The sequence below is a fragment of the Myotis myotis genome, unplaced genomic scaffold (assembly GCF_014108235.1).
Source record: "Myotis myotis isolate mMyoMyo1 unplaced genomic scaffold, mMyoMyo1.p scaffold_m19_p_25, whole genome shotgun sequence".
In the NCBI taxonomy this organism is placed as follows: domain Eukaryota; kingdom Metazoa; phylum Chordata; class Mammalia; order Chiroptera; family Vespertilionidae; genus Myotis; species Myotis myotis.
The window spans coordinates 645,375-663,736 of NW_023416330.1; the positions used below are offsets into that span (position 1 = coordinate 645,375).

General features: G+C 43.8%; 1 protein-coding gene across 9 annotated transcripts in view; it reads left to right on the forward strand.

Moving 5' to 3' along the window:
* Window positions 1-18,362, forward strand: part of LMBR1 (limb development membrane protein 1) — a 127,884-nt gene that overhangs the window by 33,656 nt on the left and 75,866 nt on the right. For all 9 annotated transcript variants that reach the window (XM_036356070.1, XM_036356064.1, XM_036356067.1 and 6 more), the window contains one exon: window positions 14,204-14,307. In XM_036356070.1, coding sequence (XP_036211963.1) covers window positions 14,204-14,307 — 104 coding nt within the window. The remainder of the gene's footprint in view (window positions 1-14,203; window positions 14,308-18,362) is intronic.

The window sequence follows — 18,362 nt, forward strand, 5'->3', positions numbered from 1 at the left end:
TCACTATGACGTGCACTGACCACCAGAGGGCAGACAGTTGACTGGTCAACCAGTCACTATGATGTGCACTGACCACCAGGGGGTAGATGCTCCAACCGGTAGGTTAGTTTGCTGGTGGGGTCTGGCCGATCGGGACTGAGCAAGATGGGCCAGAAATGCCCTGGAGCCCTCCTGCAGTCCTTCCCCGGCTGGCCAACCTGTGCCCCTCCCCAGCTCCAACCGTGCACCGGTGGGGTCCCTCGGCCTGGCCTGCACCCTCTCACAATCCAGGAACCCTTAGGGGGTGTTGGAGAGCTGGTTTCTTCCTGATCCTGCAAGCCAGGCCGAGGGACCCCACTGGTGCACAAATTTGTGCACTGGTCCTCTAGTTTTATATAATGTGAGTTTAAAATTAAAATAAAGCCCAAACAACGACACATCCTGGAAGGTAGGAGAATGGTGGTATTAAAATTGCAGCTTTAAAGTCAGGAAATAATTCTTTAGTTATTGAGGCATTTTCCCCTGAGGGGTTCAGTTTTGACTAAGCTGTCCATTCTTAATTGTGACCAGGGAGAAACAGACTTTTATAATGTGATTGCCCAGTTTGAGGTTTGCTCTGTTGAAAGATAACCACAGTGACTCTGACTAGTCTCTGTGAGGTACGTGTTTTGATTTGTCAACAGGAATAGACAATAGCTGTTTGGGGCATCCTGAAGGACAGTATAAAATCCACTTTTGTTTTATCCATTTTCACATTCCACAGATTTTTAAAAATCCATACTTTTATTTATTTATTTATTTAAATTTTATTGATTTCAGAGAGGAAGGGAGAGGGGGAGAGAGAGATAGAAACATCAATGATGAGAGAGAATCATTGATCAGTTGCCTTCTGCATGGCCCCACTGGGGATTGAACTCATAACCTGGGCATGTGCCCTTGATCGGAATCAAACCTGGGACCCTTCAGTCCATGGGCTGACACTCTATCCATTGAGCCAAACTGGCTAGGGCAAAAAAATCTATACTTTTAGATACTATTTATCTTATGTATAAATATTAAAACTCAGCCATTAATAAATTTAATGTACCTTTGTTAGTTAAATGTTACCAATAATTTCTATTTACTAATTAAATTTTGGTAGATCCAAACAGTGGAGTGCTTTCTTGGCCGGGATAGATGATAGTGTAGATGAGTATTTATTGATACAGAAAGATGTTGAAAAAGTGTTTTTCTCTGGGTGGTAGGATAATATGATATAAAGTTTTAATTTGGTATTTACATTGAGTAATGTTTCTACAGTGGGCATGTGTTGCTTCTTTGCTATAAGAAAAAAGTTATCTATATATATAAAACCCTAATATGCAAATAGACCGAATGGAGGAACAACCAAACAACTGGTCGCTATAACATGCGCTGACCACCAGGGGGGCACGCACTGAATATGACGGGCATCGGCAGCAGGAGGCAGAGCAAGGAATGTGGTGGGCTTCGGCCACGGCGGGATGGTGGAGTAGGTGAGCTGGTTGCTGTCATCGAGATGAGCCTCTGGTGGTTACTGAAAATTCTTTGCTCCCTTGTGCCGCAGTCCCGCCCAGCGCTTGCACCTGCTGCTGGCACTGGTGCCGCTTGCACCTGCTGCTGGCACTGGAGCCGCCGCTCGTACCCATTGATGGCGCATGGCACCAGCCCCAAACGCTCAGCACCGTCAGTGGGTATGAGCGGCTGCTGCCAGCCCTGATTGCCCCTCAGGGCTTCTCCACCTCCCCCTGCTCCTGAGGGGCAATCAGGGCAGCAGCTGCCACTCGCACCCACTGCTGGCGCCGGCCCCAATCACTCCATGCAGTCAGCAGGTGCAAGTGGGGCCAGCGCCATCAGTGCGTGGGAGCGGCAGCAGTGGGAGCGGGGCTGCCAGCAGACAGAAGACTGGGGGCCAGGTGTGGGCACAGAGGATGGGCCAAGACCTGCCCCTGTGCCCACTGCAGCCTGCAGCCCGCAGTCCCTTTCAAGGTGCATGAATTCGTGCACTGGGCCCCTAGTATTAATATAAAAAATTTCACAGATCATTGCTAAAATTGTTCCTTATTTGTTGTTTTCTACGCAAATAAATAGAAGCTATTCTAGTTTTGAAGTTCTCACAATATTGACTCTTCAAACATAAACTTGTCTTTTAAATCTATGCTTTCTTGGTAGAATTTTAAAAATTATCTGAGTCCCTTTTTGACAATCAATTCCACTGAAATATTGGTTTTAACTTAGTTTTGTCATTTTGGAAATTATTGACAGTGGTTGAACTCGGATTCATTTTCTTGTTTAAATTCGTTGAGGTTTCCATGTGATGAAGGTGGGAGCTTAGGTGCCTCACAGTGTTGTACTATCCTGTTACTCCAGCAGATGGCGCTAGAAGTTAACACGTCCTGTGGTGATCTGGCATTCTGTCAGGTGTGGCTTAGTTTGGCTTTAAACTCAGTATTTGGGGATTATTAAATAATCTTTGTTTAAATTCAGACACTTCTTTCAGGGATAGGCATTGGCTGTCTTTCAAAAAGGTTGTCATTGATGCTGACTTAGACAAACTAAAGGATTCTGAATTTTTAAGATTCTACTACTGTGTTGGAGCATGTAATTTTAACTTTGTGAAGTGGTGAAATTTGACTTATATTTCTTTTTATCTTATAAGCTGACATGTAATAAAATAAAGGCAGTGGTAGCATTTTATGTTTATTAGCCCTAATTTTTAATTTAGGAATGCTTTATCAAATTATAGGCTATTCTTAGGAACATTATGTGTGTATGTCTGATGTATGTTTGTAAGATGCTGGGAACTTACTAAGTTTTAGATAGTTGTTAAGAATATAATTACTACTTGGGAATGTTTGATAGACCTATTATTTTTCTGTATATTAGATGTTCTCACAGTAACTCTAGCTTTCTATATTTTGCGAAATTGATAATTAAGTTAGCATAAGTTAAGTCTAAAACATTCACATTTATTTACTCTTGTTAATAAACTTGATTTGTTGCATTTAATTATTTGGACTTTGAAAAAAGCTTTTTATGTGGATGATTAAGTAGGATAAAACTATCAACTCAAATTCATAATGTTAAGTGAATATTTCTTACAAAAATAAATGCAGTCATGCACAGCTTAACGACTGGGATATGTTCTGAAAAATGCGTCATTAGGCGTTTTTGTTGTTGTGTGAACATCATCGCGGGCCTCTGCACAAACCTAGACGGTACAGCCCACTGCACATGGCACAGCACAGTGCTCCTGGCTGTCAGCCTGTGCAGCCCATCGCTGTGCAAACAGTGCGAGATTGGAGCAGGCCTGAGAGAAATGATGCCATCAGGAGACACGATCAGATAAACATGAGATGTATGAGGCTACCGCAGGCTTAACACAGCTACTGTTTTACAGTAGACTTTTTTATTTAAATGTCGAAAGAGTGCATCCTAAAATAACATTAAAAGTATAGAAAATACATGAAGTAGTACCGTAGTCGTTTATTATTACCAAGTACTATGCACTGTAGGTGATTGTATTGCTGCACTGGGATACAACTGGCAGAGGGTAATATGACACGTTGCGACGTTATGATGGCTACGAGGTCAGTGGGTGGTAGGAGTTTCTCGCTCCGTAACCATGCATGGACTACTGTGTATGTATGATCACTGACCAGTGCGTTCAGATGTGGGCTGGACGGCACAGGGAGGGTCTAGATCAGTAATGGCGAACCTATGACACGCGTGTCAGAGGTGACACGCGAACTCATTTTTTTGGTTGATTTTTCTTTGTTAAATGGCGTTTAAATATATAAAATAAATATCAAAAATATAAATCTTTTTAAAGTTCTATATGTGACACGGCACCAGAGTTAAGTTAGGGTTTTTCAAAATGCTGACATGCCGAGCTCAAAAGGTTCACCATCACTGGTCTAGATCAAGCATGTCAAACTCACAAGCTGGTGGGCCGAATGCCTAGGCTGCAAGTTTGACATCCTTGATCTAGATTATATCCCGAGAGCCAGCAGTCATGTTGAGTCTCTGGAGAAAGAACAGATGGGGGGTGGGGGGGGATAACATTTAAATTCTATAGAATGTATATTTAAAGTTCCACAGGTAAAAGAAGGCACCCAATTTCCTGACAGGCTAAACCAGTTGGTGTTCAGACTGTACTCATCGATGGTCTTTCTTCCTGGTCCAGCGGACACTCTGCTTGTTAACATCCACAGGAGCAGATGTCTTTGTGTCGCTGTTCATAACCGCCTTGTTTTCCATGTGCTGGCTGCTCAGAGGAGGTGCTTTTACTGCTGTGTGAGCTTTTGCCCCAGGCCAAGTTTTATATCTTAACTTTTGACTTCCAGAGAAGAATTTGAATTTGTAGTTTTCATGGCATGAAAGCGGCATGTATGATCAGAAAGATAAATTCTGGATGCCTGTATATTTATAGATCACTAACAATAAGAAACCTCCTTTTGTGCTATGCATGACAGTTGATTATTTCAAATTGCAAGAACTAAATGAAATCTCCCCCCCCCCCCCCCCCCAATTATAGAGTAGCGTGGACTCTAAGCAGTCAAGGGTTTGCATTCTTGGTTGCACCTTGTTGGGAGCAGTCGTTGGAGCTCCCTGCCATGTGCTAACATGCGACCTCACTCAGGCCAGATTCGGCCTGTGCATCGGGGAGACCGGGGAATTGGTGGCGGTGTGCCGCGGGCCCCCAGCATGCCCAGCTCCAGTCAGCTCTGCTGCCCTCTGCCCTGTGACATAGGGACATGGAGAATTTTGAGTTTCACAACTGGGTTTAAATATATGTGTCATGGTTTTTAAGGGTCTTTATGTGCCTTAAAGAAAACAGAATATGTAGAAGAGCAGGAAGAAAAAAAATCATTGATAATTTTACTATGTTCACATTGTTAATAGTTTGGTGTCTTTCTTTGCATTTTATTTTCTATTCCAGTTTTTGTCATTGTTTTTATATTTGTTAATGCCATGTGCACAGGTTTTTATTGTATACTTTTTTTGGTGTAATTAATGGTAACACTTCTTTAGGGAAAGGGTTGGGAGCTAATTTTAGATGTAACTGGCATCACTTCCTTGCCTTGGTCTAAATGCTGGTAGGCATTAGAGTTTTTCAGTGTTTTGGCCACTCGCTGTGTTGAGACAGGGCGGGCTGAGACGCTGAAAGTGTTTAACTTGGTGGTGCGTTATTTCTCTGTGTTCTTCACGAGAGCCCAGTGAGTTAGGGTACAGCGTGTTTTATACAGGAGGAGGCAGGTCCCAGGACAGCTGCAGACCAGCTGGTTAGACAGACAGACAGACAGACAATGCCGTCAGGACGGGGAAGGTTGTTCTGTTGTAGGACATATAGTACACAGTACAGACCCACATTAAATGTTTTATGGACGTGGGATGTGTTTTAAAAAGGTTTTGGTGTATTAAGGTGTGGGTGTACTTGTGCACACAAATTTGAACAAATACAGAAATATAACCATAGGAAACTGTGGGAAAGAGAAACACCCAGACGAAAACTGACAGGAGAAGCTGACCAGGGCTCCAGTGACATAATGCTCCTGAAGGAAGGAGCGTTCAGAAACAGTTTTGAAAAATTAGCAGCAGGAAATTGTCAAGATAGGTGAAACCTATAAGCCCACTGGTCCAAGAAGCTCAGCCAGCCCTCTATGCTGGAAAGCCTGTGTGCAAGGAACTATGCCAGGCCATGAAATTGGCCAGCACCAGTGACAGAGAGAATCTGGAAGCAGAGAAAAGGACATATAAGTGCAGAGGAGTAAGGATAAGAATTGGCATTTTTCTTGTGGGAAAAAAAGCCAGTCCATCCTAAATCTGGCAACCTAAATCCAGTGAGAATGTTTTTCCAAGACAAAGGCAAAATAAAGGCAGTGTCAGAAATACAGAAGCTAGAGATTCATCACCAGCAAACTGTGCTCCAAGAAGCAGTGCTGCCAGTAGCACAGAGGGAGGAGAGGAGCCGCTGCCCTGCGCCAGCATGCCGTTTGTTGGTGAACATACAAGTTTTCCTTTGTCATTTGTCTTATTAAAGGAAGATTGGCCCTGACCGGTGTGGCTCAGTGGATAGAGCGTCGGCCTGCGGACTGAAGGGTCCCGGGTTCGATTCCAGTCAAGGGCATGTGCCTTGGTTGCGGGCATATCCCCAGTGGGGAGTGTGCAGGAGGCAGCTGATAGATGTTTCTAACTCCCTATCCCTCTCCCTCTCTGTATAAAATCAATAAAATATATTTTTTTAAAAAAAGAAGATTGACTGTTGAAATAAAAAATAGTAACAGTGTATTGTGAGTTGTATAACATGTACAAGTACCACAGCAGTACAGAGGCGGGGAGAAGGAAATGGAAACACACTGGTACAGGTTCTGTGCTGCCCACAAAGTGACACTACGGGAGGCGCAGTGTGTGGAGTTAGAGGTGTGCGCGATAACCCCAGCCCCTGAAACAGCTCAGCAAGGAGGTACAGCCAGTAAGCAAATAAAGGAAACAAAGAGGAGTCATAGCAAAGAGCTAATACAAAGGAGCACAGAAAAGGAGGGAGAAGGGAAGACAGAACAGTGGATGAACAGAAAACAGAGCAAGCTGATAGCCTTGAACCTGACCACAGCAGTAGTCTGAACACCCCAGTTAGAAGGCAGAGATGGTCAGATTGAATAAATAAGGAAGACACAAGTAGATGCTGCCTACGAGAAACCACTTGAACTAGAAAGACAAATAGGTTAACAACAAAGGAGGAAAGGTTTACCATCCTAATGCTAGCAAAAAGAAAGCCAGAGTAGGTATATTATTAGCAGAAAAGAGTAAGGAATAAAGAAGATAATTTCATAATGGTGAAGGGGTTCATTCACCAAAAGAACATAATAAACATTTATCTACCTAATATTAAATATGTGAAGCAAAACTTATAGAAATGAAAGAGTTAACAGTCAACATCACACCTATATTCAGATATATCTATATCCCCTTTTCAATAATAGACAGAACAAGTAGAAAGGAAAAGTTGAGGAAATAGAAGACTTGAATAACATTCTTAACCAGCTTGACCTAATTTACATTTATTAGCACTTTCTGCCCAACAGTAGTAGAACACATTCTTTTCAAGTACACTGGGAACATTTATTAAGACAGGCACACCCAATGGCATAAATAAGTCTCCATACTTTAGAAGGATTTAAGTCATACAAGGTATGTTCTCTGACAATGCTGAGATCAAATGGATATCAGTGACAGAACGTATCTGGAAAGTGCCTCAAGTCTTTGGTAACTAATTATCATACTTCCCAATAGGGCATAGGTCAAAGAAGAAGTAAAACAGGAAATTTCAAAGGTACTTTAACTGAATAAAAATGGAAAGAAATCATTTCAAAATGTTTACAGCACTGAAATGCATGTTTTAGAAAAGAAAAAGGCCCAAATTCCTACAGTTTCCACCTTAAGAAACTAGAAAAAGGAGAGCAAGTGAATCCCAAAGGAAGAAGATGGGATATTAAAAAAGATGAGAGGAGAAATCAGTGAAATAGAAAACAGAAAATGTAGAACATAGAAGATCAATATCATTGAAAAGCAAAAATAATAAAAGAGAAAACGCCAGTGATCAATATCAGGAACAAGAGAGGGTGACATCACTACACATCCTACAGCTATTGCAAGGGTAATTAGTGCATATTATTAACATTGTTATTCCAGCAAATCCAACAATTTAGAGAAATGAAAAAATTCCTTGAATGGCAGAATAACTGAATCCCTTTCAGACATTGTGGAAATGCTACAAACATTCTCATAAATAAAACTCTAGGACAAGAGGGCTTCACTGACAGCCCTACCAAATATTTAAGGAAGAAATAATACCAGTTCCACACAGACATTTTCAGGAAATTGAAATTAACCAAAGATCTTATATGCATAACCCCTGGATATAGTCAGTAGTGTGGTGAAGGCCTGGAGTGGGGGGAGAGGTCGGGCTAGAAGGGGTCAATGGGGAAAATAAGGGTACACCTGTATTATTTTCAATAATAAAGATAAACTTAAAAAAAGAGAAAAAGAAAATGAGGGGACACTTCCTAACTCATTGAGGCCAGTATTACCCTGATGCCAAAACCAGACAGACATTACATGAAAACTATAGACCAATATCCCTTAGGAACATAGATTCCTAAATTCTAAAAAAAATAATAGCAAGTCAAATATAACAATATTTAAAAAGGAGACTAGATCATAACTTCTGAAAAAAAAATCACTGAATGTAATTTATCATATTCACATACTAAAGAAGACATATGCTCATCACTGTTTATGTAGAAAAATCATCTGACAAAATTCAGCGTTCATTCCTGATAAAATCTCTCAGGCAACTGGGCATGAAAGGGGATTTCCTCGTTCTCATAAAGAGCATCTAGGAAAACCTTACAGATAACATCATACTTAATAGTGAAAGACTGAAAGCTTTTCCCCTGAGATCAGAGCGAGGGTGTCCCTCTCACCACTACTACCCAACATCATTTTGGTGAGTTTTAAAAAGTAAAGAACATTCAGGCTAGAAAGGAAAAAGGAAAACTATTAACAGTTGATATGATTGTCTATATAGAAATTCTGATGGGATTTATTTTTAAAAAGCTATTAGAACCAATAGTTGAATTTTGCAAGGTTGCAGGATACAAGATTAGTATACAAAACTCAATTGCATTTATGTATGCTAGCAATGAAAAATTGGAAGTTGACTTAAAAACCAATGCCAGTTAAGTACAATGGCATAAAAAATACGAAATAGCTTAGGGGTGTGTGGACTGCATGCCATACACTGTGAACACCACTGAGAAATATTAAAGAGCACCGCACTAGATGGAGAGATGGACTGTGTTCATGGGCTAGAGGAGAGTACGCTTCCAGTGCCTGGCCTCCCCAGATTGAGCTGTGGATTCAGCGCAGTCCTACTCAAAATCTCAGCAGACCTTTTTTTGTAGAAATTGACAAGCTGATCTAAGATTCATAAGGGAATTCAAAGAACTTAGAATTGACAGAACAACTGGAGGTCTTAGTACTTGACTCAAAGACTTTTAAAGCCGCAGTAATTGAGACCATGTGGTATCAGCATAAAGACAGACAAATAGCTGAGCTCAGTCGAATATAGAGTCCAGGGAAGTATCCACACATACATTGTCAATTCACTTTCAACAAAGGTGCAAGCTGATTTGGTGGAAAAGGGGTATTTGCCACAAATGGTGTCAGAACAACTGGATAATGCACAAAAATGATGAACTTCAATCCATACCGGATCATCTACAAAATGCAGCTCAAGAGGATTATAGACCTGAATGTAAATCCTAAAGCTGGAGTCCATGTAGGGAACCTTAGGAGGAAGCCTGTGGCACTGGACCAGGCCATAGTTTTTTTTGGGTGGAAATTACTGTATTTTTCCATGTATAAGACGCTATTTTTTTCTGAAATCGTTAGACTGAAAATCAAGGGGCATCTTATACACGGAAGTGAGCTGAGGAGGGAGCCGTGAGGGTGCACAGCTGCCCATACCTTGTCAAACAGGCCTCGTCCAATCATGAGCCTTATTGTTACTGATGTCAGCTGATGCTGTAATTGGAGGTGGAGAGTGCAACAGGGACCTGAGCATTCTGAGCCCATAAAGATGTTAGAAATAAAAAGATAAATACCGGTAAGCGACTGTCTTACTCTGCAGAATTTAAACTGAATGTGATCAGCTGTGCAAAGAGCATGGCCATAGAGCTGCAGAGAGACAGTTTGGTCCTCCCACTGAGTGTATGATCAGACCGTGGAGAAAACAGGAAAAACAACCCCTTAAGATGCCAAAAAGGAAGAAGGCCTTAAGAGGAAAACCAGCAAAATGTTTAACATATTGATTTCTTAATTTTGGGTTGGAAAAGTGGAGGGCATCTAATGCATGGGGGTGTCTTATACATGGAAAAATATGGTACCTTTTAAAGCAAAAAAGAGAATTGATAAACTGGACTTTATAAAGATGAAGAAATTTTGTTCTTTGAAAGATACTGTTAAGAGGATAGAAAGACAATGCACAGTCTGGCAGAAAATGCCTGTGGCTCACTTCCCTGACCCAGGACTTGTGTTAAGAGCAGATAAAGAAATTGCCACACTCGTGACAGGTGAACAGGCAACCCAGGGAACAGTGGGCAGCAGATTCGAAGAGACGTCACCAAAGACCATAAGCATGTGGCAAGCAAGTTTATGAAGAGATGCCCACAGCCTTATTAGGGAGATGCCAGTCGACACAATAATGAGCTGCCACTGTACCCTCACTGGAATGGGCAGAGACCAAGGAGACTGCTCACACCATGTTTTGGCAAAATGCAAGTGAAATTTGAACTCTGCTGCTGGGAATGTAAAATTATATAACCACTTTGGAAAACTTGTCAGCAGTTTCTTAAAATGTTAAACATCCACCTGCTATATAATCCAGCCACTTTCTGCTCACATATTTACCCCAAAGAAATGAAAGCATATGTCCATATAGAGGCCTGGACAAAGAGGCTGCATTGGCTTTCGTGGTGAGCGCCACACATTGGCAACGACCAGGGAGAGTTTGAATGGTGAATGGTGCAGTGTGAGAGCTGGATTCCACGGATTCGGATGGAAGGGCCAACGACTGATCCATGTCACAGTGTTAGAAAAGCTCTGGAAGCTGTGCGAGGCGACAGAAGCCAGACAAGACTATATTACACACACTGTGAATATAAAATTCTAAATGTGCTGTCTTTCTGAACTTCATGTGGACGTGGTGGCTGCCGGGAGGAGGGCTGGGAGTGTCGGGCGCTGTGATTATAAAGTGGGTGGAGGAAACGGGTGCGTGCTCATTATCTTGATTACGGTGGTGCTGTCACTGGTGAGTCCTTAGGTCAGAATTGATGAAATTTTACACCTTCAGTATGCAGTTTATGTCAGTTATCACTCGGTGAATTGGTTAAAATGAATATTTTTAATTTTTATCTGTGTTGTGATTCCCTTCATTGTGCATTGACAATGGAGAATTATTCTCAATCTACTTCCTTAGTTGGCCTGTGAGCTTTTACTGAGGGTGTTTCCTGGTTAACATTGGTGCTACAGAATGTCATGCGTGTTCTGCCATGCAGGATGGGATCCTGGCCCTGGAGCCAGCGCCGGGGTGGGGGGGGGGGCACGGTGCCACCCCGCTGGGAGCCTGGCTCTGGGGAGCTGCGCTGTAGCGTGCAGGCACCTGTGAAGAAGATGAGGGTGTGGGAATGGGTGCTGATATTGCTAAAATGGGGCAGCACTTGGGAAGAGTGGCTGCCGTTTCCCGCTGTGGGTAAAGGCGTGTTTCTGAGCTGGAAGGCATCTGTACGCTAGAGGGCTTACCTTATCAGGAAGAGTTTGGTGTGGTGCCCAAAGCATCCAGAACATGCCTGAGATGCTAGGGACTTAACAGGAGATAGAATACACAAACTTTTATCTCTTCAGCACAAATGATTGAAAACCGCAGTTTCTCTGTTTTCCACCAGACCTAACCAAAGCAACATACAGCAGTCACGGTTCTCCACCAAAAGAATATAATGTGCTATGAATCGTCTAGATCAGTGGTCGGCAAACTGCGGCTCGCGAGCCACATGCATTTCTTTGGCCCCTTGAGTGTGGCCGCGAAGTTTCAGTCGCACTGGAAGTAACTTACTTGGAAACCCTATGGAGGGAGGTCAAGTGCTGTTGAGCAAAGTAGAGGCGAAAGACCACTGAAGTTTGTGAACTTGACCTGGAGGGCACAGCTCTGATTGAGGCCCATCAGCTCTCAGGCACATGTGTGTAGATGGTGCCCATCCCCAGCATCTCTTGGGGGAGGGGAGAGATTATTGTTGGACGTGCAAACTGCTGGTGACAAAAAGCAAGAGCTGATACTCCTGGCAGGAAGGGAGTAGGGAAGTCATCCCGCCTGTTAGCACCTCTGGGGCTGTGGCTGTTACAGAAGCAGAAAGTCACGCAATGCTTTTGTGTGTGCCAGGTGTGCTGATTGTGCGTTGTTTCACTTAGTTCTCAACACCACCTGTAGGCTGGGTCCTCGCCTCGCTTTATAGGGAAGAACCTGCGCCTCAGTAGGTTGGCACATGGACATGCTGATGGGGCTGGAACCCAGGTGTCTGACACTCCAGGTGAGGCATTGAGCCACTGTCCTGTGAGCCCTTCCAGTTATTAATGCAATAAAACAATCGACTCTGATGATAACCCCTTTGGGTGATCATGTGTTGAAAGCGAAGGTGTTGAAAGTCTGGAAAGTAGAAAAGTACTTTAGAACAATTTTTATTTTAAAAAGTTCAAATTAAAGTTTTTCCACTGAAAGATGTTTCCCCCCAAAATCTGTGAAACATTTTAGTTCCTGCTAAGCTAAGTTGTCAATTTCATTAAATTTGCCTACATTTTTGAATAAGAAACTGTAAGTTGAATTTTTAAATTCTGCCCCCTTCCCTACTGAAGGCCAGTCTCTCTATCTAGATCAGCGGTCGCCAGCCTTTCGGACCTGGCGGGCCACCTGCTGGCGACAGCTGCTCTAGAAGCTCCACAGGATGCACTGCCCTTTCTGTTTGTATCCCCTGCTGTTCTGATGGGGCTGGGCGGTGAGGACTCAACGGATGTTAATAGTAACCACCATCTTGGTCCCCTGAGAGCTCACATGCAGTGTCTGGTGCCTGGATTGAGAGCTGCAACCACATAGGTTTGTGTTCTGCTCTCTAGTGGCTGTGTCCCCAGAGCCCGGCATCACGCCTTGGAAATCCAGGGGGGAAGAAAGCAGGTGCCCGCTTCAAACGCACGGAATTCTAATCATAGCATAATTTTTATCTTTGACTCTGGATTTTGTAAATTTTATAAAGATTATAGCCATCATTTTGAAAATCAGTTTTAAATTTCAGTGTTTTACCTTTTTTAAAATTTTATTTTATTACCAGAGACCCGATGCAGGAAATTGAATTCATACAAGGGGCTTGGCCCTTGTAGCCACGGCGGCTGCCTCAGGCCTTGTAGCCCAGGCTTGGTCCAGATGGTCGTCCAGAAGGACATCCAGAAGGACGTCCAGTCTAATTAGCATGTTATGCTTTTATTATTATAGATTTATTTCAGAGGGGACGGGAGAGGGAGACTGAGTGGGGGTGGGGAGAGAGAGAGAGAGAGAGAGAGAGAGAGAGAGAGAGAGAGAAAGAGAAAGAGAGAGAGAGAAACATCAATGATGAGAGAGAATCATTGATCAGCTGCCTCCTGAATGCCTCCTACTAGGGATCGAGCCTGCAACCTGGGCATGTGCGCTTGACCGGAATTGAACCCAGGACCCTTCAGTCTGCAGGCCGGTGCTCTATCCACTGAGCCACACCAGCTGGGGCTCAGTTTTTTACTTTTAAAAAGTAGGAGGTGTTGGGCCAAGTTCTGTCCCAAGGACACACCTAAAGTTCTTTTTTTCCAAATTTGTTCGTAGTTGCTTTTTACAGGGGCTTCTAAAAGAGTGTGGTATATGTGAGAACGGGAAAAGGGTATATAAGCTTCCCTTCTCTTTCCCACTTGGAATTGCTTACTAAAATGTCTGTGGTGTGGTGTTTTTTAAAAATCCCAGGAGCTGGCACAGCCACAGGCTGGCTGTGCACCTCGGCCAGTCTGGTGACCTGCCTCCACCGCTGTCGTGTTGGGCGGCTGCTGGGACGAGTAAATGAGTTCGCATCATATCTGTAAATCACTTAGAATAGTGCTTGGCACATAAGGGCTCCATAAATGCTAATTATTACTTTTAGGGTTTTTATGAGGCTTAAATTAAATGAGATTATGCATGTAAAATGTTTAGTAGAGTATCTGGAATTTATTAAGTGCTCAATAAATGCTAGTGGCTCTAATGTAAATATTCAGGTGCCAATATGTCTAAAGAAGCTATGTCTGTGCGTCTCTGCACATGTCATATCTGTAGTGACTTTATTTCAGGGTGTGAGGAAAAATTCATTCCTATCTTGGCTTTTACCAGTAGGTACATGTGACAAAGTTGCACACAATTTAAATAGGTAATTACTTTCTGACTTCTAAGGTTAGGCCATTTGTTAGGCCACTCTCTTCAGGTTCGTGTTTATTTTACTGTTAGAAAGCACAGCGCTCTAATGCCACAGTTTAGCGTGGTCATCTCTCCGCCGAGCGTGTCGTGTCCGTCCCTGACCTGGCTGTCCTCTGTGTTGCCCTCTAGGTCTGTGGAACCTCGCTTCTCTCTTCTCCAACCTCTGTTTGTTTGTCCTGATGCCCTTTGCCTTCTTCTTCCTGGAATCGGAAGGTTTTGCCGGCCTGAAAAAGGTGAGTGGCCGTGTTTTGGAATTAAATTAGCTACATGGAGAAGTAAGTACCATTCATGTTGAACTATATAAACTTGGCTTTAACAGCCATTTGACGGGAATGTAATAAGTTTAATTAATAACAACATCTTGTTACTATTACTCTTAAGAGTATCTTAGTAACATTGCTTATGAACTGACTGTGAGTCCACAGGGACCCGGGCGTCTTTGACCTTTGAGTGCTCCTGGGGGGGTGCTGCCTAGTGGAGTGTGCCATGTGGAATGGGACACCAGCGCAGTAGCTGTTACTCTCTCTTAGGCTCTCTCCTCTCCTTTGGTTTAAAGCATGGAACAAAATTCTAGAAGCTTAGAATGTATCTTGATGTAAGTTATTTCATGTCCAGTGTTTTCAGGATTGTAGCCTGTTAGAGCATTAGACATGCTCCATTAGACAATCAGATTCCCAAGGTGCTGCAAGCCACTCCCGTGAGTGGGTAGGAGGTAGAAGTGGACCAATGGGAGACTTCGCAAGAGCATCTCAATTAGTCAGACTTTCTAAGTGGTAAGGACTTCATCCATCCTTGAATATGGCATTTTAAAATGAAAGGAATATTTTTTACTTATAGTCTGTGGAGCTCTTTGCTATAATTTTTGGAATATAATGCAAAGGTTTAAGTAGCTAGTACTTTTTGGGTGACTTTTAAACTTGACAAAATGAGCTTGTGTTACAGTTTATTTATAGCACAGCATGCCTTTTCATTTTTAGTCTATTCATGCAACATATGGGGGAAAGTGTGCTGTGGACCTTGTGGAACAGTACTGCAATGTCATGTAAATAAAGTTGGCTTGGGAGATTGTAAACTGTGTACTTTTTGTTTCACGTCACCTTTTGTGGGTTCTTAGGAATGAGATTGTTTAGCCAGTGTTTGACGACTCTGTTGTACACCTGAAGTTCAGCACGTTTTGGGCCTGCTCACCAGAGGGCCCGGGAGAGCCCCTGAGGGTGAGGTGAAAGTGTGTCGGTGGGCCCGCCTCTCTGGTTTCCAGACCTGGTTCATAGGTCAGCGCTTAGTCGCTTAGCCACACTGGCCGGACATCACTGGCTTTTATTTATTGGAGTTGTTTTTTATTGTGATGCGTTTAAATTACCTAAGTCATCTATATAATGTGAAAAATTACATAGTTTAAAAAGCTCTTTGTTGTAATTTCTTGAAGAAATTATAGGAAGTGTTGCTGAAAGGGATTTCGTTCAAACCCTCCTTTTATAAGGAGACATCTGAGGCCCAGCGATAGTAAATGTTATTAAATTGTCTACAAAGCTCATATGTGCAGGTGCAGAATTAGTACTAAACCCAGGGGTTGCTGTTGAGCTTCTGAAGTGTTTGTGTTGTTTGCAGCCAGCACTGCAGGGAGCACAGTGAGGGCCATCAGGTGGGAGCTGGCCAGGGACAGTGAGATGGGGAGGAGAGGGCAGTGGGTTGGGGAAGGAGAGGCCAGATGAATGGGGAGGTCGGTAGGGGGTCTCCTCGGGGCAGGTGCTGTGGGTGCAAGGAGTGGAGCAGAGCGTGCTCCTGGACCATCCCTGGTAGTCTAGAACGGCTTGTACACTACAGCATTCAGGAGGGCCGGAAGAATGAGCATTGAGAAGAAATGAGGTACTTGAGAAACCAATTCCGTAGAATTTGGGAGCCTTTGATGAATATTCATTCATCGACAGTTTAATTAAGCATGTACTAGGTAGTAATTATCCTGCTATTATAGGAGCTTGCCAGGGACAGAAATGGAAAGACAGGTTCCTGACTGGAAGGGTGTCGAGGGAAGTCAGGCAGGTGAGTAGCCTGTGGGGTGGTGGACTGTAGACTGCAGCCGCTGCGGAGGTGCAGAGGAGCACAGGTCCTGGTTCCGCGAGCCCTGAGAGCCCCGGGAGGTACAGAGGCTGCCTGCTCTGGAGCTGGGACCCGCCCACAAAGCAGGAGGAGTAGGCGGGTGTTGGCCTAGTGCAGTGGTTCTCAACCTTCCTAATGCCGTGACCCTTTAATACAGTTCCTCATGTTGTGGTGACCCCCAACCAAAAATTATTTTCGTTGCTACTTCATAACTGTAATTTTGCTACTGTTATGAATCGTAATGTAAATATCTGATATGCAGGATGTATTGTCATTGTTAAGAATTGAACATGCCCTAGCCAGTTTGGCTCACTGGGTAGAGCGTCGACCTGGGGACTGAAGGGTCCCAGGTTCGATTCCAGTCAAGGGCATGTACCTTGGTTGCGGGCACATCCCCAGTGGAGAGTGTGCAGGAGGCAGCTGATCGATGCTTCTCTCTCATCGATGTTTGTAACTCTCTATCCCTTTCCCTTCCTCTCTGTAAAAAATCAATTAAAAAAAAAAATATATTTTTATATATTTTATTGATTGATTTTTTACAGAGAGGAAGGGAAAGGGATAGAGAGTTAGAAACATCGATCAGCTGCCTCCTGCACACCCCCTACTGGGGATGTGCGCGCAACCACGGTACATGCCCTTGACCGGAATCGAACCTGGGACCTTTTCAGTCCACAGGCTGACGCTCTATCCACTGAGCCAAACCGGTTAGGGCAATAAAATATATATTTAAAAAAATTGAACATAATTAAAGCATAGTGATTAATCACAAAAACAATATGTAATTGTATATGTGTTTTCCGATGGTCTTAGACGACCCCTGTGAAAGGGTCGTTCGACCCCCAAAGGGGTCACGACCCACAGGTTGAGAACCGCTGGCCTAGTGCATCCCAGGCATGAGCAATACGTGAGCTTCTCTGAGAAAGGGAATGCCTGGTGCGGAGACTGGTTGAGCAGCCCGAGTCCTCCGCCGGGTTGTTGGGATTTTATGGGAGGTGGCAGGGAGTGGGCACAGGACTTCTATAAAGGATTTTTGCATCTACTGTTTTATCTAAGTCACTAAAGGAAGGTGAGACGCCGTGTGGTGGTGGCACCGGCATATGAAGATGTCTCACCGCCTGGCCCATCACATAGCGCCGGGGCACATGTCCCTATAGTCACTGTTGGTGTTTGCCTTACACATGCAGAACCCTCTTTTCTGTCTCTGCCGTGTGTGAATCTGCCCGCTGCAGACAACAGCCTGGAAAGCTCAGTGTTAAATACAGTTTCACATTTGGTCTCATAGGTGTACCTACTTTTATGTTTTTTATAAAAGTCTAGTTATTAGTTAAATAATTTTTAAAAACTGCAAATAATTGCCTCCCAATTATTTCCCCCTTCTTGTGAACTAACCAACTAGAAAGCGACTTGGCTTGAATTATTGGAGCTGAATTAGCAACTATCTCTAGAATTAAAAAAAAAAAACTGGACACAAAAACCGTGACATGTCACTCTTCTCTTGGGCAAAGGAAAACCACCGAGCCCCCGAAGTGTTGTGTTGTTTGCATGTGGTGCGGAGGAGGGGCCCGGGAGGCGAGGCAGCACCTCACCCCTCCGTTGTGCAGCTTTCTTTTTTAAACTTTATCTTTGTTGAAAGTATTACAGATGTTCCCCCTTTACCCCCGACTGGCCCCCTCCGTCTCCGCCCGGCAGGCCTTCACCACACTGTTGTCTGTGCCCATGGGTTTTGCATATATGCATAATAGTTCTTTGGTTGATCTCTTCCCAGCCCCCCGCCACCCATACAGCATTCTTTCCTCAAAGTTATGTGCTTCCCGTTTCTCTCTACATGAGGGAAAGAACATTCACTCTGTTACTGTCATCAGATCCCTCTGGCTCACCAGCTCCTCTGTGGGATCACAAAGGGCGCTGACGTGGTGAATGAAGGATTGTGGGGCATGGCTGCCCAACTAATTCCCAAACAGCCAAGAATTTTAAAAGACGGCGAGGAGGCAGCACTCAAGATATTGCTGTTGATCTGACTAGATGGTGGTGGAATGAAGGAGGCTGTAGAAACCAACTCAAAGAGCGGGTCCTTAGTGCCTCTGAGGGAGGAGGGTAACAGTGAAGGTGAGGGAGGAGTGGCCTGGAGCAGGGGAGGCTGAGTGCTGGGGAAGGCCGGAGTGCAGAGGTGAGACGCCCAAGCTTAGGGTTC